This window comes from Anabrus simplex, chromosome 6 (genome assembly GCF_040414725.1).
Source record: "Anabrus simplex isolate iqAnaSimp1 chromosome 6, ASM4041472v1, whole genome shotgun sequence".
Classification (NCBI taxonomy): domain Eukaryota; kingdom Metazoa; phylum Arthropoda; class Insecta; order Orthoptera; family Tettigoniidae; genus Anabrus; species Anabrus simplex.
This window is the reverse complement of record NC_090270.1, coordinates 281,796,672-281,820,473: the sequence shown is the minus strand read 5'-3', so window position 1 is coordinate 281,820,473 and position 23,802 is coordinate 281,796,672. Positions and strand designations below refer to the sequence as shown.

Here is a 23,802-nt window from a genome sequence, read left to right as displayed (position 1 = left end):
TGTATGTATGTATGTATGTATGTATGTATGTATGTACGCGTGCCACGAGGAAACAGCAGCCCAGGGGGGATAAGGCATTGCAGTCCAGGCTATAATAATGATTTTTGAAATAATAATAGTTCCGGAAATTCCGTGGAACGCAGAGGTGTAAGAAGGTGCCGGGGTGAATAGGCGGACAAGGAAATGACCAGAGCATAAGTTAAGGCATTACATTTTGAAATTTTATTTCTTTCCTCTTTTTTAGTTTAAAATTTGATACATAGAAAACCTGAATAAAGGAGAACAATATAATAATAAGCTGGTCAGCTCCCACAATATCAGTGACTTAAAGACAAAAATCGATTACAAAATTAGAGAGAATTATCAACGTGATAATATACAAGGGGATGAGCATTGTAGCCCCGAACAGGTACACTATTTATAAGAGCATGTTTGCTCCACTAATTTACATAGCCTAGGAGTTTGAGCTCCAGCCTCTCAGAGGCTTAGGTCCTTATAAGGTTATGGCTGACAAACCTCAAATAATGTTTTTACAGTCACTTTTGCCCAACAATTCGTTACACGCTGGTCTATAAACCGTTACAAATAAACAGGGGCAATGAGTGCCCATTTTAAGTGGCCTTAATGTAAGAAGAAGAAAAGTTTAACATGATCGGCCATGAATAAATGGTTAGGAGGTAAAACTCTTGCACTCCTAGAACAACTCCTAAAATCCTAAGTGGGTTTATGGCCCAAAGTTGCAGAGGCTAAACCTATTCTACAGAGGGGTGACTAAACGAGAAATATTAAAAACAAAAAGTGTGTTAAGAATTTAGAGGTTTAGAAAATTTTCCTCACCCCATACCAAGTTGTATGGGAATCAACAGAGGGTGATCACTCTTTGTTCCCTTAGTTTACGTGTTTCCCTGCAGGGATTTGAACATAGTGCTCAGACTTGCCGACAATCTACATTTAAAGCAAGAAATTAGAATTTTACCTAAAATAAAAGATGTGTTGAAACCTTCCCCTCAAGCTATCTGCCCGGAGCTATTACATATTATGAATTTCTGCTATTAACTTGTTTAGCCGAGCCTTCCGAACGCCGACCTGCGGCCCCTGCCTCCAAATAACACGCCGCGCTCACTAAACCGGAGCGATGAAGATGACAACACGGCCTTAAAGTGCCCAGCATTTTTTTCATTTCGAGGGGAAGTTTCCAGGACTCTTTACAGATAGGCTGGATGCCTGTACACACCCCCAATTTTAATTGGATAGTGAAAATATTTCAAACATTACTGATTGTTTAGTAACTAAGGAAGACGAAAGCAGTAGGAGTGTTGACTACTTTGATACATGAACAAAACAATCTTCAAAAACCAAGGTTAAACGACTTTGAAAATTGAAATTGTCCTTAATTCCGCCAGAGGGGGCACTTAAGCCAATAGTAGAGACATCTAACAGTTGCAAACCCAAGTATCTTGCCTCACATTAGTTTAAGTTCAATTATATATATGGCCTTATATAAGGCGCACAGTTTAACTGGACGGAGAAGGTGTACTCCTGGTACAATAATAATAATAATAATAATAATAATAATAATAATAATAATAATAATAATAATAATAATAATATGTAAACAATTTGAACTTGTGTACTATGGTCTTCAACTGTTAGATGTCTCTATTGTCGGTTTAATTGCTCCCTCTAGCGGGATGAACTCTAATTATTTCATAAAGGAATGTTTACTTTTGCAGTTGACAAACCTTAGGTTTTGACGATTTTTTGGTTTATCTATCGAAGTTGTCCGCACTTCAGCTGGTTCCTTCTTCAATCGTTATCAACCTGTCAGAAACTTGTTAACATTTTCCCTAGACAGTTAACTATCAGTAAAGAGTTCTGGAAGCTTCTCCTTAAAAATGCTATAAAAGCAGGGCGCTCTAGGGCCGTATTGTCTAAATTGCACCTGTGTGAGGAGGGTGAATTGACGTGAACCAGGAGGCAAGGGCGCGGCCTACGTGAGGAAGGCCCAGCTACTCAAGGTTATGGCAGAAATTTCATATACATGTGATAGCTCCTGCGGATTGTGTGAGGGAAAGGTTTCAACCTCTTTTATGTAATGTAAATTTTTAAATTTGATGGTTTAAATGTGGAATTTTCGGCAAGTCTGAGGATTCTATTCACTACTAGGAAATATGTAATGTAAGGGAACAAAGAGTGATTACCCTCTGTCGGTTTCCATTCAACTTGGCTTGGGGTGACTATAAATTTTTTTAACCTATACATTTCTTAAAACCTTTTGGCATTAATGTTTCTCATTTAGTCACCCTGGTGTAGAATAGGATTAGCCTCTATGTCGTTGGGCCATAAGCCGATTTAGGGTTTTAACTATTTCTATAAGGAGGGCAAGTATTTCGCCTCCTAGCCTTTTATTTATGTCCAGTCATGTTCAACCTTTTCTTTTTACACTAAAGCCACTCAGTATGGGCATTTATGCCCCTGTACATTTATTGGTGTGTGTAGAGTTTTTCTGGTGTTAGTTCCCTTTGGGAACAGTGAACCTTATAACTGTTGAGCAATAGATAAGCCCTCATCGGGGCAACTGTGTGTAAATACTTTAATTGAGGACAACCGATAGGTTGTCAGGTGGAACTTAAATGCGCCAAAAGAAAATTGACGCCTCTGCGAGGCTGGACTATGATATTGTTGGAGCGCAGACTCCTACGAAGTGTATTTTCCTAGAGCGTTTCTTGCTAAAAATTTTGTACCTGGCAAGAGCAGTTCAGCAACTCTTTTCTGTGTAAATTAACATTTGTAATTCTCTCAAGTTTTCTTACCTGATATTCGGACTTCTAAGCCCACTATCTTGTTAGAGCTGCAAGCTCATTAATATTGTTGTTATTCATTCAGATTTTCTATTTCTCCAATTTTACACTGATAAACAAAAACCAGGAAAGAAATAAAACTTCAAAGTTTGTTGTGTTAAGTTCTGCTCTGGTCAGTTCCTTGTCCAGCCATTCAAACCAGGTACTTCCTAATCCTCTGTGAGCTACGGAAACCCCGGAATAATAATAATAATAATACATAGTTTAGAGGAAGGAATGAATACTGTACATTTTAATAAAAATCTATATTTAAGGCCAGGGAGAGAAGACACTACAATTCAGGCTATAAATAATTTTATTCACGCTGGATGAACTAGTAGTAGTTTAGGGGAAAGTCGAAAAAAAAAAAAATCCTCAGATATCTCGGTTAATACAGTTTCTATCGATAAATACTGTGTAGGAAGTAACATTTCCGATATAATGCGTAGTACAAATTAATACTACGACGAATAAGGCAAGATAAATATTCAAAAAATCCACAGTCTGTTTCCAGGCATTCGACCGGGTCAAGAACGGAATGAATGAAGACCCCACCTAGTGGCGAGGATAGGAATTGTGCCGGCTGCCGAAGCCAGTCGGACTACCCCTGGGGCAGTGATAGAATAGAACGTCTGACAGATGAAATGGAGTGTGTTGCTGGATTGAAAGATGCAAGGAAAACCGGAGTACCTGAAGAAACGTCTGCCCCGCCTCCACTTTGTCCAGCACAAATCTCACATGGAGTGACCGAGATTTGAACCACGGAACCCAGCAGTGGGAGGCCGGCGCGCTGCCACTGGAGACACGGAGGCAACAGAAATATTTACGATCTTTAAATGTTATTTCCTGTATCCTACCTCTATTAATGTTGATTTTATCGAAGAATCCTTTGTAACAAAGGTAGGAGGAATAGTAAATGTTCTTCTTTGCCTCATACATTTTTATCGTTGAAAGTTTACCGGTCCCGATACATCAATGTAGTGTATTTGTTTGAACGCGGGCAGAGAGCGGACGTCTGCATTACGCGCGATCTAGGGTGTTACCTAGCCGAATGGTTCAGCCTCTGTGTGAAATATTGGTAGGGAGAAGCTTTCTTTTATTTATCTTGTCATTCCTCATAATCTTATATTCTGATAACTACTGGTACTTGACGCGCCGGTTTATCATAGAATTCAAATATTCTATATTCTAGCTGTGGAGACGCTGATAGAAATTGGGAGTTTACACCCGCGAATCAGATTTCTTTATCGAAATTTGTCCAAACCACCCACATGGTCGACCTCTCGAACACAGATACTATTGCTGGTCATATCAGCAATTAATTTTATGGGAGAGAATGTGCCAGTAGCTTGCAATAAGTTAACTTCCATCCCATAATCTTGCTGAATTTGTTGTTTCTTTTCTGGCAGTGGAGAAATTCGAGATTTCTCTAGGTTGTGCCATTATTGCATAATGTGTCGTAGCTTAGTTCACATTAATGGGACTAAATGGTGTGAGGGTCTCCACTGATGAGTTCTGAGGAATTTCTGACGTGTCACTTTTGTTCCTCTGACTTCGAATATACTTGCTAACGCTCATCTCGTGATCGTTCGTTGTTGCATTCTCCATGCCACTTTCTTCGATTAAGTAAGACGTATTACTTTCATGTCTTGAATCGATGGACATTTAGTATTGGCCTTGGAATAACATTTGTCCAACCACTACCAAAACCACTGCCATCGTTAACCTTTAATTTCATTGAAAGATGCAGCATTTTGGATGAATTCAAAACTGCCATTTATCATTTGTTCAAATGGTTCGTAGGATTCAGAATGAGAATTTTATTGCATTTACTTACTTACTTACTTACTTACTTACTTACTTACTTACTTACTTACTTACTTACTTACTTACTTACTTACATTATAGATTGTTATGACTTTCAGCGTTCAGTCTGCAAGCCTCTGTCAAATAACTAAGCGCCTCCATAAATCCTCTGTTTGCAGCAAGCCTCGAAGTCTCGTATAGTTCTGCACCTTTGATCTTTAAATCATCAAACACTGTGTCTAACCATCGTCGTCTTGGTCTCCCTCTACTTCTCTTACGTTCCATGTCCAATTCATTACTCTCCAACGTAACCTATCCTCCTTCATTCGTCTCACATGGCCCCACTACCGAAATTGATTTATACGCACAGCTTCATCCATCGAGTTCATTCATAATTTAGCCTTTTTTCCCTCTTCATTGCGAGCGTCCTCCTATCATTGTTCTCACCTATGTGTATCAGTCATCATTAGACTATATCTTCTTATCTGCTTCTTACAACTTTCGAAAAGATATCCTGAGTCCACTCAGTTTTGACTCCCGTGCAGCAAAACAGACCGATGTAAAGATAATTACCGGGTGACTTGGCCGTGCGGTTAGGGGCGCACAGCTGTGAGCTTGCATCCGGGAGATAGTGGGTTCGAACCCCACTGTCGGCAGTCCTGAAGATGGTTTCCCATATTCACACCAGGCAAATGCTGGGGTTGTACCTTAATTAAGGCCAAGGCCGCTTCCTTCCCACTCCTAGGCCTTTCCTGTCCCATCGTCGTCATCAAACCTATCTATGTCGGTGCGACATAAAGCAACTTTTTTTAAAGGAAAAAAGTAAAGATAATTTTCGTCTGAGAAATCACTTCCTTCGTACTGAATATCGTTAAGCCCATGAGTCTTGTTGCAACTTGATGCGTTTATATCTTAGGCTATATGGCAACCCTAGGATTTAAAGCAGTTTTAATATTTCAGCCAACGAGCGAGTTGGCTGCGCATTTCGGGTCAGATAACTGTGTATTTGCATTCAAGAGATGGTGGATTCGAGCCCTGCTGTCAGCAGCCCTCAAGATGGGTTTCTGTGGTTTCCTATTTTCACACTATACAGAGACCGACTCTGTACCTTAATTAAGGCCTTAGTCGCTACCTTCTCAGTTCTAGCCGTGCCCTATCCCCATCGACGCCATAAGACCTATCTGAGTTAGTGCGACGTTAACTGATAGAAAAGAAAAAAAAACACTATGAACAATACGGGAAAAATATTACTGCTTTGCCTAATCCCTGTAACTACTTTGAGCCAAGAACTCTTTCTGCCATCAGTTTTCACTATGACTCGCTTGTCAGTTGCATTTGTACCGAACGAGTTAGCCGCACGGTTGGGGTCGCTTAACTGTGAGTTTGCATTCGGAAGATTGTGGGTTCGAATCCCAACGTTGGAAGCCCTAAAGATGATTATCTGTGGTTTCCCAGTTTTACACCAGACAAATCCTTGCTTCGCCAAAAATCTTCGATGTGTTAGTGCAGCGTTAAACCAATAAATACAAACAGTAATAGTATTTATACCAAAGTTTTTTCAGTACGGTATTTCTTAGGCCCGTATTCGCCAACGCGAGTAAAAGCTTTTATCTTGGTTTATAACTAAGGAGACCGAAATAACAGTTAAATATATATTCACCAACAACATGATCTCGGTTTAAAATTTTACTGGAGAAAGGTTGGCCTGTGAAATAGGAAATCTAAGGTAATGGCCTTTCAGGATGGTATCTCGTAGACTACCGGAATATTTAACTGAAAGGGAAAATCACAGTGACGAGGAACATAACCAAGATTATGCAATAAAACGTCCTAGGTAGATAAAATGGACGCGCTAGATATTTTGAGGACTACGATTACTTTGATTTTGAAGCTCATTTTAGGTTACCTAAAGCTTCGACACTGTGTCTGATCCATGATCCGAATATAACTTGGAATTTCCAAAACTAGGTAGGTCTAAGATGAATTCTCGATTATGCTTAGGCCTATATCTTGTATGGTACACAATTGGGTATGATTTCTTAATGAAGAACTCAGGAATATTGCTTTATTTTTGAGTGAAATTTACATTGTGTAGACTAATTTTTCTTCTTCTCTATTATCCACCAAATTCAAGAACAATTCCTTCTCTGGAACGTCATATTAGGCTTCTTTCTTCGTTCTGGTCAATGGCGGACATAATTTAAGATAAATGATTTGCAAACACCGAGTATAATTAAAAACTTGTTTATATTTCGATAATGGCGGCAGCACGTAGTCATTTGTTTTCCATCCGTCAATATAAAAGATTCAAGTTTCATATTTAGATTGAAACGAAAATTTCGTTTTGGTAAACCGAGGTAATAAGTTCTGTGGCGAATGCAGAAGTGAGCCTTATTCGAGGTAATGACATTATCCGAGTTCTAGAAATGTAAGATAACAGCAAAAATAACTGACGTACGGACCTTAGTCCTTGAAGAAATGTGTTTATAGCGGGATTGCTGAGTGAACTTTGCGGAAGGTTCAACTTCAGTTCTTCAACCGAAGAAAAATGCGCTAAAAGCAATTTAGTCACGTATTGCTATTTTGTTTCTTGAAATTATTTGCCTGGGGAATTCCCTTACACGACGTGTTTCACATTACCTGTGTTGAATGATCAGCATCACAAGCAGTAAATTTATTGTGGGGAGCTAATCCGGATATCGTAAAAACTCTTTTCCTTCTCTCTCCTCCCCACCTTGTCCTTGTAGGTGCGTCCCCACTCTCGTGCATAGTTCTTGGAAACATGCTGGTGAGTCCTTCACTACCTTCTCGTGGTCGCTGCTTCGCCACTGCAGTCTACCAGTGGTCGTCGTGCCGTACAGTGCTAGCTAGGCCTGTGAAGTGTTGAAGAAAACAGTGTTGCGTACTATTTCCTATTAGTTAAATCTTCGTGACAAACCTAGTCTTCAAATACTTGGATACATAGTTGGCGATATTGCTTTTCAGAATCCTTTTCCATCGGACACAGGAGCCGTAGGTACGGTGTGTAGTGAGCCTATGGAACATGCCTTGTAAAGGGTTAGAAACTGTCAGAAAGTGCTGGAAGGAAGATTTCTTATGACATCAGACTTCTTGAACTGAGAATAAACCACTCAGTTTTAAGAACAGTTTTCGTTTTTTTAATATATAAAAAGGAAACACATTGGTACTTTTTCTTCCGCTTCAAACATTTTTCCTACCAATAAAAATAACATTATATAAAAGTAATTTTCGTCTCACCTCGCAATTTTTGTAACGGTATATTCTCTATAGGATTAAGTAAGGTGATAATATTTTAGAAATTCGTGTGCTGGTGCATTTGCGTGAATGTCCGTCAGTAAGTCATTTCGTCTAGATGTGCCGTCGGTGCTGGCGCTCCCAGCGGCGCGGATCATCATCTCCACTGCGCTGCAAGAGCTGCGGACGGCCTTAGTACTTGCCAAGTGAGTCACGTGCAAATGTTTGTTTATAAATATTATTATTGATAATATTAAGACACAGTGGGTCATTCCGTTTTGCGTTATAAGATATAACTAAAAACTGTTACTCTATTCTCTTGAGATGAGATTTATGCAGCTGGTAATGAAAACGATTGCCGAAGGATACTTTAATTTTTAATGGGAAGATTGAAAATCTGAATGACCGAAGTATTTATAAAACCGTATAACTCAACATTTCAATCCATAAATCATATCTTAATAATAGGTATTGCTTCTAATTTGATTTAAATTGCGTGTATAACTAAGATAGGAGCTTCCGTGGCTCAGGCGGCAGCGCGCCGGCCTCTCACCGTTGTGTTCCATGGTTCAAATACCGGGCACTCCATGTGAGATTTGTGCTGGACAGAGCGGAGGTGGGGCAGGTTTTTCTCCGGGTACTCCGGTGTTCCCTGTCATCTTTCATTCCAGCAACACTCTCCAATATAATTACATTTCATCTGTCATTCATTAATCATTGCCCCAGAGGAGTGCGGCAGGCTTCGACAGCCGGCACAATTCCTATCCTCGCCGCTAAATGGGAACTTCATTCATTCCATTCCTGACCCGCTCGAATGACTGGAAACAGGCTGTGGATTCAACTAGGATAATTCTTATGCTTTGCGAAGTCAGTGACGCTTTAATTTATTAAGTAGATACACATTTTAAGGATAGTTAGTTGTTTAAATTAATTTTCAGAACACTCATATGAATGAATACAAATACTGTCAAAAATAGGTTTACTATTATATAAACTTCATTGTGAAAATTGACATTAAAAGGTAATTATTACCTTTACACGAGATCGCGTAGACGGTTCACTAGATCATTTTAATATTCGTGACACTGCCCTTTTTTATTTTTTTACACTCCTATGCTGGAACATATTTTACTTTATAATTAGGCTTCGGATAGTTATGCATTTAAAATTCAAAAATAGGCCCTAAAATGGTGAACATATGTACTAACGTATGAAAAATGCACTGCAAATAAATGTACATTTTATGTCGGTTAGCTTTATTGCATGGATATATTCTAAAAATGAAATACTTATGATATACTTAATCACAACATGATGCAGCATATGCTGAAACACAAAGGTTCGTCGATCTAAATCAGATGCCAGAACTGGAATGTATTTAATTTAATTAAACTAATTCAGAGACTTCTAGCAACAGCGCCCTGTCATATTTTTATTTTCCTTGGAAAACATCACAAAAGCCCGCAACATTTAACACTGCACTCTGCAGTTTATCTTAGAAAATGTTATTTCTTACTTTTACAGTAGCGATATATATAATTTGGGGACTGTCTTCTTTATTCTAATTTATTGATGGCTGATGATTATGCACATTAGTTTGGACAGAGTGGATACAAGTCGTTCTTGAACTTTGTCTTTGTTTAGCACTTCTTGTGGTTCCTTAATTGAAGAATCTTCTTCTACTACTCTCTTGATTACACGATCCAAGTTGTTCAGTTAAGGAAAGGAATATCGTACTGTTTTTGCGACACATTGACGTCCATATACTATGCACGTGACATAATATACCCCCTCCCCCATGGCACTACAGCCCTTGAAGGACCTTGGCCTACCAAGCGACCGCTGCTCAGCCCGAAGGCCTGCATATTACGAGGTGCCGTTTGGTCAGCACGACGAATCCTCTCGGTCATTATTCTTGGCTTTCTAGACCGGGGCCGCTATCTCACCTTCACATAGCTCCTCAATTCTAATCACGTAGGCTGAGTAAACCTCGAACCAGCCCTCAGGTCCAGGTAAAAAACCCTGACCTGGCCGGGAATCGAACCCGGGGCCTCTGGTTAAGAGGCAAGCACGCTACCCCTACACCACGGGGCCAGCGATATCCCATACCTTCAAAACAGGTAGTTTAACGTCTGTGCAGGCCACGAAAACATGCAGTGTCTGATATCAATAAAAGATTGAGCACGTTATTGAAAACATGCAGTAACTCTTGAATGATTCACATCGATTGTAAATATGATATGTTTCTCTCTTTCTTCCTCTCTCACCGAGCTCGATAGCTGCAGTCGCTTAAGTGCGGCCAGTATCCAGTATTCGGGAGATAGTGGGTTTGAACCCCACTGTCGGCAGCCCTGAAGATGGATTTCCATGGTTTCCCATTTTCACACCAGACAAATGCTGGGAATGTGCCTTATTTAAGGCCACGGACGCTTCCTTCCCACTCCTAGCCCTTTCCTATCCCATCGTCGCCATAAGACATCTGTGTCGGTGCGACGTAAAGCATATTGCTCTTCGTCTCTGATATTCTAAAGACAAAGTTAATTGCAGATCATCTTCTTCGTCCATTGTTTATTCAGCGAGAACCGAACATATTTTCCGTCATAATTTTCCCTTACATTGCTTAACGTCATTTTGTGATTCTTCCAAATTATTGATTCGTTTAGGTCTGATTGTTTCATATAATTCTCTCCAGAAACTCAGTTCTTTTTTAGCTTACCGATTGGTAGACTATATCTACCAAGATAAATGTTTTACATAGATCTTTACTGAAATTACTTCGCATTGGTCCATGTTTAATCGAAGCTAAATTTGCAAGAGACCGGTAATATGTTTTGGATTGATTTCTTTCCGTTTGTTGTGTTTCGTCGTTTGAAGTTGTGATACCTTTTACAGTAATTGCGTTTGCCTTTGTGCAACAATATTTGCAAAGCAAAACGCTTCTTATGCGCTGAAACCACTGATATTTTTGAAGAGACACATCCAGTGTCTGTCTGTTAGGTCATCAGCCCAGAGGCTGGTTGGATCCTCAAATAGCACCACCAAAGGTTATGCGGCTATAAGGAAACCCCAAAAACCAATGGCAGCATCAAAATGAGGCGTACTAGGCAAGATGAGGAGTGAGTAGTTTGCCATTGCTTTCCTCACTGGGTTAGAAAGTACTATTGCAGCACAACTGACCCTATGAGCAGCACCTTTCATAACACTCAGATGCACTAGTCATGCTCTGAATGTCATTACTCAGCACTACCCATACTCTAGCAACTTCCATATTGTCACAGCCATGGATGTTGACTGGGACTTCGGTGGAAGCTACGCTTTACTCTGGCCTGTGCCAAGAGATGGATGCAAAAGTACTGTATCCATCAAGAAATGACAGCAGGCAGACACATTCAGTAGTTGATCATATTAGCATTTCTGTGCACACCAGGCGTTGTAAATAAAGTAGTAACAGCATGGCGTTGTATACCTCGCTATACTCCCCCAAGCAGAGAATGAGAAGAACGAATGGTGAACGGAAGGAAATGGTATTCGCAAAGTTGGCAAATATCTGTTAAAAGTGAAATTCCAGGTTAGTCTAATTGCATTGAGACAGGCGGACCATGTTGGCGGGCAGAGGCTTTTCCGGTCTGTCAGTCAGCTTATCCACCTGAGTTCATTTTCACGAACATGGTATGAACCCATGAACAATGCACGAGTTGCTATTATTTACATCAAATAAATGTCAAATTTTCTGATATTGCCCAAAATAAGTTATAACATGCCCTCATCACAGGAGAACAGCACAGTAAAATTATGCCCTGCTAAGAGTAAACTCAAATATGTAAAGAAAAATCTACTTGTTTTAACGTCGCACTAACACATCAAAGGTTTTCGGCGACGGAAGGAAGGGAAAGACCTAGGATTAGGAAGGTAGCAGCCGTGGCCATAATTAAGGGACATCCCCAGCATTTGCCTGGTGTTAAAATGGGAAACCACGGAAAACTATATTCAGGGCTACCGATGGTGGGATTCGAACCCATTATATCCCGAATGCAAGTTGACAGCTGCGCGACCCTAACCGCACTTCAAATCGCTCGGTATTATGTAGTTTAACGTGGATAATTATCTGAGGTCTTCTTACAGTGATAACTTTTTTTTAAAAATTTTATTATTTACAAGTTGCTTTACGTCACACCGACACATACGTCTTATGGCGATGATGGGGCAGGAAAGGGCTAGGAGGAAGAGTCCGTGGCCTAATTAAGGTACAGCCACTGAATTTGCCTGTGTGAAAATGGAAAACCGAGGAAAATCATCTTCAGGGCTGCCGACATTCGGGTTCGAGCCTAATTTCTTTCTTTCTTTCTTTCTTAATCTGCTGACCCTCCAGGGTTAACTTTTCCCTCGGACGCAGCGAGGGATCCAACCTCTACCGCCTCAAGGGCAGTGTCCTGGAGCGTGAGACATTGGATCGTGGGATACAACTGGGAAGGATGACCAGTACCTCACCCAGGCGGCCTCAGCTGCTATGCTGAACAGGGGCCTTGCGGGGGGGATGGGAAGTTTGGAGGGGATAGACAAGGAAGGGGGAAGGTAGAGGCCGTGGCCTTAAGTTAGGTACCATCCCGGCATTTGCCTGGAGGAGAAACCACGGAAAACTTCCAGGATGGCTGAGGTGGGAATCGAACCCACCTCTACGCCGTTGACCTCCCGACGCTGAGTGGACCCCGTTCCAGCCCTCGTACCACTTTTCAAATTTCGTGGCAGAGCCGGGAATCGAACCCGGGCCTCCGGGGGTGTCAGCTAATCATACTAACCACTACACTACAGAGGCGGACTTCGAGCCTACTATCTCCCGAATACTGGATACTCGTCGCACTTAAGTGATTTCAGCTATCGAGCTCGTTAATAACCAATGTTGGGCGTGTTCCTTTGACAACCTAGCCGACTCGTTAGCTGAATAGTCAGCGCACTGGCCTTCGGTTCAGAGGATAACGGGTTCGATTCCCGGCCATGTCGGGGATTTTAACCGTCATTGGTTAATTCCAATTTCTCGGGGGCTGAATGTTTGTGCTGTCCCCAACATCCCTGCAACTCACACACGACACTATCCTCCAACACAATAACACGCAGTTACCTACACATGGCAGATGCCGCCCACCCTTACAAGGGCTCCACTCGGCTAGAAATAGCCACACGAAATTATTATTATTATTATTATTATTATTATTATTATTATTATTATTATTATTATTATTATTATTCGATAACTTTTATCAAAAATGTCCGGCTCCATGGCTAAATGGTTAATGTGCTGGCCATTGGTCACAGGGGTCCCGGGTTCGATTCCCGGCAGGGTCGGGAATTTTAACCATCATTGTTTAATTTCGTTGACACGGGAGCTGGGTGTATGTGTCGTCTTCGTCATTTCATCCTCACCACGACACGCAGGTCGCCTACGGCAGTCAAATCAAAAGACCTGCACTTGGCGAGCCGAGCATGTCCTCGGACACTCCCGGCTCTAAAAGCCATACGCCATTTCATTTAATTTCATTTCATCAAAAACATTAGACGTGTTCCTTGGACATACACATTCTAAGACCACTCGTTGTTCGGGATTATCAGAGTGACGGTTATGTGATCAGAGTGCTACTTTTAATTAGGTAAAGAGTCCCGGACTACAGTAATTCCCCGATGTTGATGTGCCGAACATTAGGAAACACAAACTATTATACTTAAACTTAACATTTCTTCCACGTTCTTGTGCCAGGCGTCTCTTTCATCTTTCCCATTCAGCCTCGCTTGACCAACTCCTTGTTCTCTTCTGACTCCAATATTATTAAGTTTTCAAGACCTGGGGTGTTATAATTTTAGCGACTTTCATGATCCTTCCATTTCTTTAGCATATACCTTTGTGATTCGAAGGGTTTGTGTTATAGGTTAATGAGAAATCTTGAACGTAGTGGAGTGTGTTTCATCACGAATCGTAAATAGTTACAAAGGAATACACAGCCTCTAGCGCTCACTTAGGTTGTCATTGAAGTAAGCACGTAGGCTTCGAATCAAGGCTATTGCTCGTCGTAAACATCTTGAGGGGTGTTTTCTTAGATTCGCCCTGATAAAATTTAAGTTGATGTCCTTACATTACCTACGGATCAGTGGTAGATTGTCGGTCTCCGAATCCTAAGATCGTGGGTTCAAACCCGGCAGACTAAATCGATTTTTGTAGGGCGGAAAAGAAGTCCATTTGGCACCCCACATCGTACAATGTTGGTATGTTAAAGATCTCTGGTGACGCATTTGTTGTTTTCCGACAAAATGAAAACTCGGCTGACTGGTAGAGTGAAGCAGAACGTTGAAAATGACAAGCAGGGAGCCTATACGGTGCCGAATCAAAATACATGCACGCGGTATCTGAGGCTGAGTAAGGTTCGGATGTTAAAGAAAAGTCATATTTCTTCCTTGAGGTCGTATGAACCGAAATCTGAAAAATGACTCCCTTACCCAGGGTAAAGTAATTTTTATGAAAGCATATTTCGGTCATGTTTATTGCTTTGGTCGTATTTTGCTCATTTTAGTGATACAGTATAAGGTCATTTGGTTATATTTTGAGCATTTTTGTTTAAGTTGAAGCGCTGTTTCTAACAAGGTACATGCTGTCTGCGTCGATTTTCAAACAGGATTTCAAAATTACTGTAGTAGATGTATTTTTCTTTCTTTTCCCGAAACAGGTAGAAGGTTTAGAAGACATGATTCAGAGAAAGATGCTCTACGAACGTACGCCGACAGTTACCAAAAAGTATGCTGATACTTCGTTTTTGGTTCCTTTTTAGGAAAACGGAGTGTAAACTGCGCTTCCGGGCCATTTTATGAAAATGAAATGAAAATCCATAACCTGTTTCTAGTCATTTGACCGGGTCAGGAATGTAATGAATGAAGCTCCCATCAAGCGGCGAGGATACGAAGTGTGTCGGCTGTCGAACGAAGCCTGTCGCACTCCTCTGGGGCAATGATTGATGGCTGACAGATGGAATGAAATGATATTGGAGAGTATTGCTGGAATTGCTGGAATGAAAGATGACAGGGGAAACCGGAGTACTCGGAGAAAAACCTGTTCCACCTCCGCTTTGTCCAGCACAAATCTGACATGGAGTGACCGGGATTTTTACCACGGAATCCAGCGATGAGAGGCCGGCGTGCTGCCGCCTAAGCCACGGAGGCTGCCATTTTATGAATGAAGGATAAAGTTTCAATTTACTTACTGTAGCTCTGAAGTCTACATGATTAAATGTGTCTGCTGTTTTATCGCTTATCACTTTTTGAGACGTTTAATGTTAGCAAAACTCTAATTCTTGCAACCTATCCCTAAAATGATTAAGTGGTATCTTTTTACGTCATATTTAGCTAGTTTTTAAGGCATACTTGCTTGCATATTTTGTACTTCTTTAGATCATAAACTTCTGAACTCTGATTATTATTATTATTATTATTATTATTATTATTATTATTATTATTATTATTATTATTATCATTATTATATAAATCATCAAAACAGATTCCTATGTTGGAAATCTCAGTGGCGAAATTTGTCTTTATCCACCTGGCCATAGTCTATACTACTTACTACTTTCTTTTTCTGCTCTCTCTCTCTAAAATTGGGATAATGAAGTAATTTGTTAAATACGTTAAAAAGCATACTAATTACAAATGAATAAACATTGAAATTAATCACTAAAAATATGACCACCGAATTGATCCTTAGCTTTCCCGCTATCGCTGGTGTTAAATGCCCTACAACTTATTTCAGTACATTTCCAAGACGTGACTTACGTTTGTACCGTTCGGGCCTGCCACTCTGTCAGGCCAGTTTTGGAGATAAGTTTGTTTTACAATTTTTACGTCGAGGAATTGCCATTTGGTTACATCTAGCTACAATTATTATAATTGTGTTAAATGACAAGCATCACAGCTGTAAACAAAGCTTACCCTTGCCGCCTCTCGCAACACCGTGGCATGCTCCTCACAAAAGACCTGAACCAAATTATTTAAAAATAATAATTGTAGGAATGAAAATTTATACCAATATTATCATAGTTTCGTTAGAAAATTATACTTTCTTGATGTATAGCGCACCTGAGATTATGAAAGAAAAATGCTGAACGTATTCGAAAACAATGTATTAAGTTTTGAACGAGCTCTCTGCGCGAAAGCTTATCAGCTGTGCTGTTTCATATTTTACAAACATTACTTGAACGTTTTTGATTTAATTTTGTTTGTATATTTTTCTGTGTTGTAATCGAATAGATAATTATAACTGAGACTTTGGTGTCGGTTACAGAGTATAGTTTCGTAGTTACTGAAAATGAAACCAGTTTTAAATACGAACAACTAAGTGGTGTATGGTTCAGTAGCATAGTCACTAAACTACGGAGGCAGCCAAATAAAACCTATATTGGGGGGGGGGGGTGTATTTTGGCATGCGGGCCCGTATGACATTCGTTTCGCCCCTGTATACAATAGAACTTCCGCAGACCTCGTCATCATAGAAGTTCAAGTGGTAGGGTTATGATTAGATGAAGAGTATACTATGCCATGCGTACCATTGTGGGGCATTCAGAATTGGTAAATCGAAAGGCTGTTGATTTGGAGTTATACATAAGAACCACCTTCCGTGCACTATCACAAGTTCTTGAAGTCCTTGGTAGGGATTTGTAAGTGTGCATTCACTTCTGAGACAGACTGTAGATTCCTTAAGCGTTGCTTCTGCTTGTCATGACTCAGTCGTTCGTTTCCTCCGTATCTCCGGATGAGATACCTGACCGGAAGAAGTCTCCCAGCGGTAATATCAGTTTTATATCCGGATGATATAATGCTTGGTATCGTTGTGGGCTTCTGTCTCCTGCAACCAGACCTATACTCCGCACGGCTTTACTTCTAAATTGACGTTTCGCAAAACAAATGAACGTCACCTTACCTCTGTTGCCGGCGTGCTACTTCCGCAGGGACAGCTGATACAATACGACCGCGGTAAACAGCCCTCGTAAAATGTAATACCGTACTCAGAAAAGCTAATGAATCGGGATTGAAAACAAATTCACTTACTAACAGCATCCGACGCTAATAAGAGAATGCAATTAAGAATAAAAGAGAATAGAGGAAGTAACATCATTCACCGCCAATGGCTGGCACAGGAAGGTTATGGCCTACAAAAGTAACACTCCACTGATCTCCAGGTCACTTTCTTGCCATTTGTATTTTCCGTACTACACTAAGACATGCTAAACACGCACATACTAAGTACACTAACCAATATACGGACGTAAATAAAACTACAGTTATTTTTATACACTGAACTACTAAACCTGTATTGTGCTAACTTACGCTATGCTAAACTGTAAACTACGTTATACTGTACTATACTATAGAGATAAAGAATAATATGAAAAACACCAATTACTGAAGAAAAATGCAAAAGATCCCGAACCGTACCGAATACCATGCATGCTGAGCAGGGTACATTAACGACGTGGTGCATGCAAATACACTAGTGTCCAAAAGTTAAGCACAATCACTAAACGAGGCCATACAGCCTGATAGGAATGCCAGACGGATTGCTGAACAAACGGAAGTTGACTCACACACCATATGTCACACAACTTGCCCAAAAGAACAGTGTCACAAAGGTTCTGATAGCTAAGGTATACCTTTGACAACAACTAACAAAATTGGCAGTGTCTTTCACAACAAAATATGCTGTTAATAGGGTGTATGGTTACCCCTAACGGCCTCACATGCTTCGCAGCGACGTGGCATGCTCTCTATCAGATGGTCCAAGAGCTCTTGTGGCAGTCGACCCCATTCCTCCGAAAGGGCAATTCGAAGGTCTTGGAGGGTCCTTGGTGGAGGCTGACGGGATGCAGTTCGTCTTTCCAATGCATCCCAGGCATGTTCTATAGGATTCAGATCCGCAGACCTCGCTGGCCAGGCCATGCGATGAATGTCTTCCCCAGCCAGAAATTCATCCACCAGAGTAGCGCGGTGCGGTCGGGCATTATCGTCCATTAAGAGGAAGTCTGGACCAACCGCACCTCTGAAGAGTCGAACATGTGGTCTCGGTACCTCATCCCTGTATCTCCGAGCGTTAACAGTGTTCCTCGGACCACCCATAAAGATGTGCAGGTCCGTACGGCCATTCAACATGATGCCGCCCCACAGCAGACGCCACCACCACTATACTGGTCCCGTCCCACGATGTTCCTGTGGTTGTATCGGCTACCCGGTTCTCTCCAGATTAATGTGCGACGGGAATCGTTCTGCAAAATGAAGCGGGATTCATCAGTGAAGAGCACATGCCTCCATTCATCTGGCTGTAACAGGGCAAACACGACTGAGGGAATATGGGGCGCAGGCACTGGCTGTGTCTACCTTGCGGTTACGCTGCTAGTCAAAGCAGGGAACACTCCTTTCCTATACAGTACATAGCGATAAGCACCATGGTATGATATGTTCAATACAACTTATTCTTTTTTTAAATTCCTATGCTGAAACTGTTAAATAAATGAGCTAAAGAATAGTAATGATTCACTTTTTTCTGCCTAGACATTAGCTAGTCGGGGCGCGTTATTGAATACATGTTTGACAAAGAGTTCCTGCTATTAATAGTAATGCGGAGGATAAGTTAAAAAATATACACGGTAGCTTCGTGAGAACATTTTTCTTGTTAGGTTGTTATTCGCTAATGCTCTTTTGACCTAAAAGCTCATGTCATACGCTTAAATGGCATATTCAACATAAACATTTGAATTCGCGAATATCTCCATTGCTATGAAATGGTGTATGGCTTTTAGTGCCGGGAGTGTCCGAGGACAAGTTCGGCTCGCCAGGTGCAGGTCTTTTGAGTTGACTCCCGCAGGCGGCTTGCGCTTCATGACGAAAGGACGAAAGGATGATGAAGACGACACATACACCCAGACTCTGTGCCAGCGAAATTATAATTAGTATGGTATAAACACGTATGAGATATAAAGGATTGGAAATTTGATTTTTAAAATAAATGTTGTTGTAGGCCTATATACTTTTTTAAAAATTTAGATTCCGCCAGAGTCTCATTCTCAGTTATGGCTGAGCTAAGAGGTGATGAGTAATGATATTCGGAGTACGACTATTGAGTCTGGATGATATGAAAGGTGCTGCTCATGAGGCCGATCATGTTGCAATAGTACTTTCCTGCCCAGTGAGGAAAACAATGGCAAAGTACCTCGCTCCTCATTCTGCCTTGTACGACTCATTACGGCGCCGCCATCGGTTTTTGCGGCATCCCCTTTTATTTACAATTCAATTTTTTACGTCGCGCCGACACAGATAGATCTTATGGCGACGATGGTATAGGGAAGGTCTGGGAGTGGGAAGGAAGCGGCCGTGGCCTTAATTAAGGTACACCCCCAGCATTTGCCTGGTGTGAAAATGGGAAACCACGGAAATCCATCTTCAGGGCTGCCGACAGTGGGACTCGAACCCGCTGTCTCCCGGATGCAAGCTCATAGCTGCGCGCCCCTAAACTCACGCCCAACTTGCGCGGTCCTCGGCATCCGTATAACCGTATAACCTTTGACGATATTATTTTAGGATCCAACCACCCTCCGGGCTGATGACTTAACAGAGAGGTAGAACTAATATTGCCTGGGATATTTTGAAATACAGTGTGTAAAAAAGTGATAATCCTGAATATCTCCGTTAGTATTCCTTGTATGGTAAAAACTAATGAAACATATAAGACCGGAAATATGTTATCTCTGGAGAAATTTGAGTCCGGCTTCTTGGCTGAATGGTCAGCGTCGAGGCCTTCGGTTCAGAGGGTCCCAGTTTCGATTCCTAACTGGGTCTGGGATTTTTATTCGGGTCTGATAAATTCCTCTGACTTGGGTGTTACACTCTTATCTTTATACTCACACAACACTGCTCACTATCAACCACTAGAGAAACATACAATAGTGATGCCATCCCTCCACATAGAATTGGGTTCAGAAAGGGCATCCGGCCGTAAAACAGGGCCATGTGCAATACAGTTCTCACTCGCAAACACACAAAGTGTGGGATAAGTGGTAGAAAAAGAACGGAGAAATTTGACATTTGTTTTATCCCCATTAATATTGCTACGCCACTGTATACTAATCAGACAGACCACATCCCGGATATCCCTGAATTTTAGCACCGAGTTTGGAGAAATTCTGTGTAGCCGTTTTCGTATGATGTAACCATAAACCCCACGGCACTTAACGCCCCTGAAAGGGCTTTGGCCTGCCCAGCGACCGCTGCTCAGCCCGAAGGCCTGGAGATTACGAGGGGTCGTGTGGTCAGCACGACGCATCCTCTCGGCCGTTATTCTGGGCTTTCAGGACCGGGGCCGCCATCTCACCGTCAGATAGCTCCTCAATTCTAATCACGTAGGCTGAGTGGACCTCGAACCAGCCCTCAGGTCGAGAGAAAAATCCCTGACTTGGCCAGCAATCGAACCCGGGGCCTCCGGGCGAGAGGCAGTTACGCTACCCCTACATCTTGGGGCCGGCATGTAACCATTAAAACAGGGCAAAATTGAACTGAACGTACTTTTCACGTTTGTATACATAACCCGAGAGAAAACGAAGTAGAATTAAGTATACCGATAGAACATTTTATTTATATAGAGATATCTTCCGGAATGTTATAAGGGAGGAAGGCACAAATGACATAACGCCGTTTCTTCTGGCATGATTCACGTTTTTGCAGTGGAGGACGTCAGATATATTACTGATATCAAATTTCTACATTTTCATTGTTCTGGGACTGGGAGGTGATGTTGTTTGATCCATTAGTCCGTAGAATAGTATGGTGCAGGGCTCCATGCCAACCTGTCCTCTGCTAACCTTTTCATTTGTACGTAAATACTACATCCCACATGTGCTGTAATCTGCTCGTCATGTTCATACCTTGGTCTACCCGTACCATTCTTACCGCCTACACTTATCAAAAACCAACTGAATAAGTCCAGAGTGTCTTAAAATATGTCCTCTCATTCTATCTCTTCTTATCAAATTTAGCTAAATCGATCTCCTCTTAACAATTCCATCTACGCTTCTCACCTTCTGCATTCTTCTGTAACACCATATTTCAAAAGCTTCTATTCTTTTTGAGCTGTTTATTGTCCATGTTTCACTCCAGACGAGTCTTCAAAAGCATATTTCTAATTCCTGTATTTATTTTCTTAAGAAAGGCCTTCCTTGCTTATGCTAGTCTGCATTTTATTTCGTCCTTCTGCCATCGTTCGTTATTTTACTACCCAAGTAACAATATTCATCCACTTCCTTTAAGACTTCATTTCCTACTCTAAGATTTCCTGTATCACCCGAGTTCATTCGACTGCATTCCATTACTTTTGTTTTGAGTTTATTTATTTTCATCTTGTATTCCTTCTCCATGACTCTGTCCATACCATTCAGCAGTTTCTCCACATCTCCTGGAGACTCAGATAAAATAACAATAATGGAAGAAAATTGTATTTTCGCATTAAATGGTCCATGTATCGCAGAGGAGGTTTGTTACCTGCTAACGAACTACGGGGAGTCAAAGACATTGGTGCGCACGGATGTGCATCCTCTGGGGAAATGATCACGTTTGCCATATGTATACATACTAGGAGATCCTCGCGGATATGACGTCAGTGCAAGGACTCTGTAGACCTAGTGAGTCACTTTTTGGGTGAGGGGGACCTTATTTAGTCTGACAGTGACATCTTGGCCGTCGTCTCGCTTTGTCCTGCCAAATCAGTCTGTAATTGTTGCCCACTAGCATAGCTCAGTTGGAAGATCGCCCGCTTGACAGCTGACAAGTCATCTGAAAGTGGAAGTGATGGAATGTCTTCATAGCTAGTGTAGCAGTCAGCTATGATACGATCTTGCGCATTCAGTGTCAGTTATACATTATTTTCCAATCTCATCAAACGCTTTCACTGGTACCGCATTTTCTCAACCCATAAAGATTAAATCTTCTTTGGATCTCCGAATCTCTTTAGTGGGGCATCTGACCAGATTTCCGGCATCAGATGTATCTATTATCTATAGCGCTGCTCCCCGGCGAACCTATATTCTTCGACCTATAGCCAACGAGTCCTGTGATGTTTATACATCATGATAGTCTTTGCAATTGTACGTTTTATTGTATATTAATTGTTAATATCCCTCTTGGAGCTATTTCGACTGGCATGAATAAATCATTGTGTTCGTGTATTAGTCGTCCTGACCCCTATTGGCAGATTTCGAAGAATAGCTGGGGCGAATTCTAGCTTCGGCTCCTTTTGTAAATCTCCACAATTTTTATTTCTCCAACCTTCGGCGAATACTGCGGCATGTCTTTTTCGAGAACATGTCTACCTCCGTACCAGTTCTCCGTTTTCCTCTAGTGATATACTGTATTAGAAGACATGAGTATAAATAAAATCATTGATCTCCTTTCTTAATAGTCCGTTCCTAACATACCTTTATGTTAATTTGACTTTCTAGGGAATTTTATTCTTGAAATGATTGCCTGAGACTTGAAGTAATTAATAATAGTACCTCACTGACATTTCGGAATGTCGTCGCCTTCGACGTGGTTTCTCTTTGTCGCCACGCCATAAATTTTAACAGAGTACTCTCTCCTTCATGAAAGTATGTGTTTCTCAACCCACGTCCCTAGACTGGGCGTTAAATTCATCCAAGTTTCGTGACTTCCTTGAATGAAAAACTCGCAGCTTTACTGGCATTATGTAGGCATAATTATGATCTGCTATGTATTGAAGTTAGAGCCTTTGGCTGTCGAACTGACTAACTTTATTGGCATTTCAGTATAAAAATATTATTAGCTTGTTGCACCTTCATTGCTACAGATTTTAAGGGACGCCGGCATGACGAATTGCCCCTCAGTAAATTATTTAACGTGCCAGAGTCCAACAATATGATGGTATATTTCCTCAGAGGCTACCAGTTCGCATCGAGTCCCATTTCTTAGGAGCAGAATGAAAGCGAATTACCGAGAACACCGCTAAAGTCAGCACTTTTTAGTAGATTTGCTCTTCTTTTCCAGACAAAAGCAAATTAGCGTCTAGTTTTTCGAAATTGTTGATATCGTGATCATAGCTATGGGACATCCAGTAGAATCCGAACCCCAGAGACATGACTTACTTTTCAAGAATCCCACTTGCATTGGTCGGAATTCGAACCGCGGCCACCTTGGAGAGAAGCCAGTCACGCTGTCATAGGCTATCACGCCACCCATATTTAAACCAATTCAGATACTAAAATTCCGTCCTTGTCATTAGCACTCCACTCGAAAATTACAGAATCGGTCAGATAGCTAGGGCATGAAAATTGAGTTCAAATTCTTCCATGCAGTGGCTAAGGAAAGCTTTGAAGGCTTTGAATCCTCTTTTATTTGAAAATTAGAAACCAGTCAACAGTGAACGATTTCATATTTGTTGTAAAACGTTAGTCTGTTTAAAAATGTTCTATGAAAATCATTCGATTCCATTTATTATCTTCCCTTGAGAATAAACAAGATTGTCTTCGTAAATATACGAGTAGGGCATACATCACAAGTACAGTGTGATTACAAGTTTGCATTAACATTATCTGCAAAGACTTGCGAGTTGCAGTTTGGCAACTTGTCGTGAAATCTAGATGAAATTGACTTAATTAGTAGAAATCAGCTGACGTATTGAAAACTGAAGGATTTTTTGTCGACTCCAAAACTGTTTCAGTAATCGTTGTACCTGAATAATCAGAACATAGTCACTTTTCACTTCCACAAGACCTAATACATTAATAAGTATAGCTATAAAATGCATACGGAATTTTTCTTAGGGTGCCTGTAATGTATCCTACTGTGCCCATACCATTGAGTAATTTCTGCA

The 23,802-nt window shown here is 41.1% G+C and overlaps 1 protein-coding gene across 4 annotated transcripts in view; it reads left to right on the top strand.

Annotated features, from left to right (window-relative positions):
* Positions 1-23,802, top strand: part of csw (corkscrew) — a 587,333-nt gene that overhangs the window by 532,695 nt on the left and 30,836 nt on the right. The window contains exon 1 of one of the 4 annotated variants that reach the window (XM_067150445.2): positions 7,503-8,107. The exons of the other annotated variants lie outside the window; for them this stretch is intronic. Within the exon in view, the coding sequence (XP_067006546.2) occupies positions 7,992-8,107 (116 nt within the window). The 5' untranslated portion in view covers positions 7,503-7,991. Of the gene's footprint in view, positions 1-7,502; positions 8,108-23,802 lie in introns of those variants that run through there. 4 annotated transcript variants of the gene reach the window in all.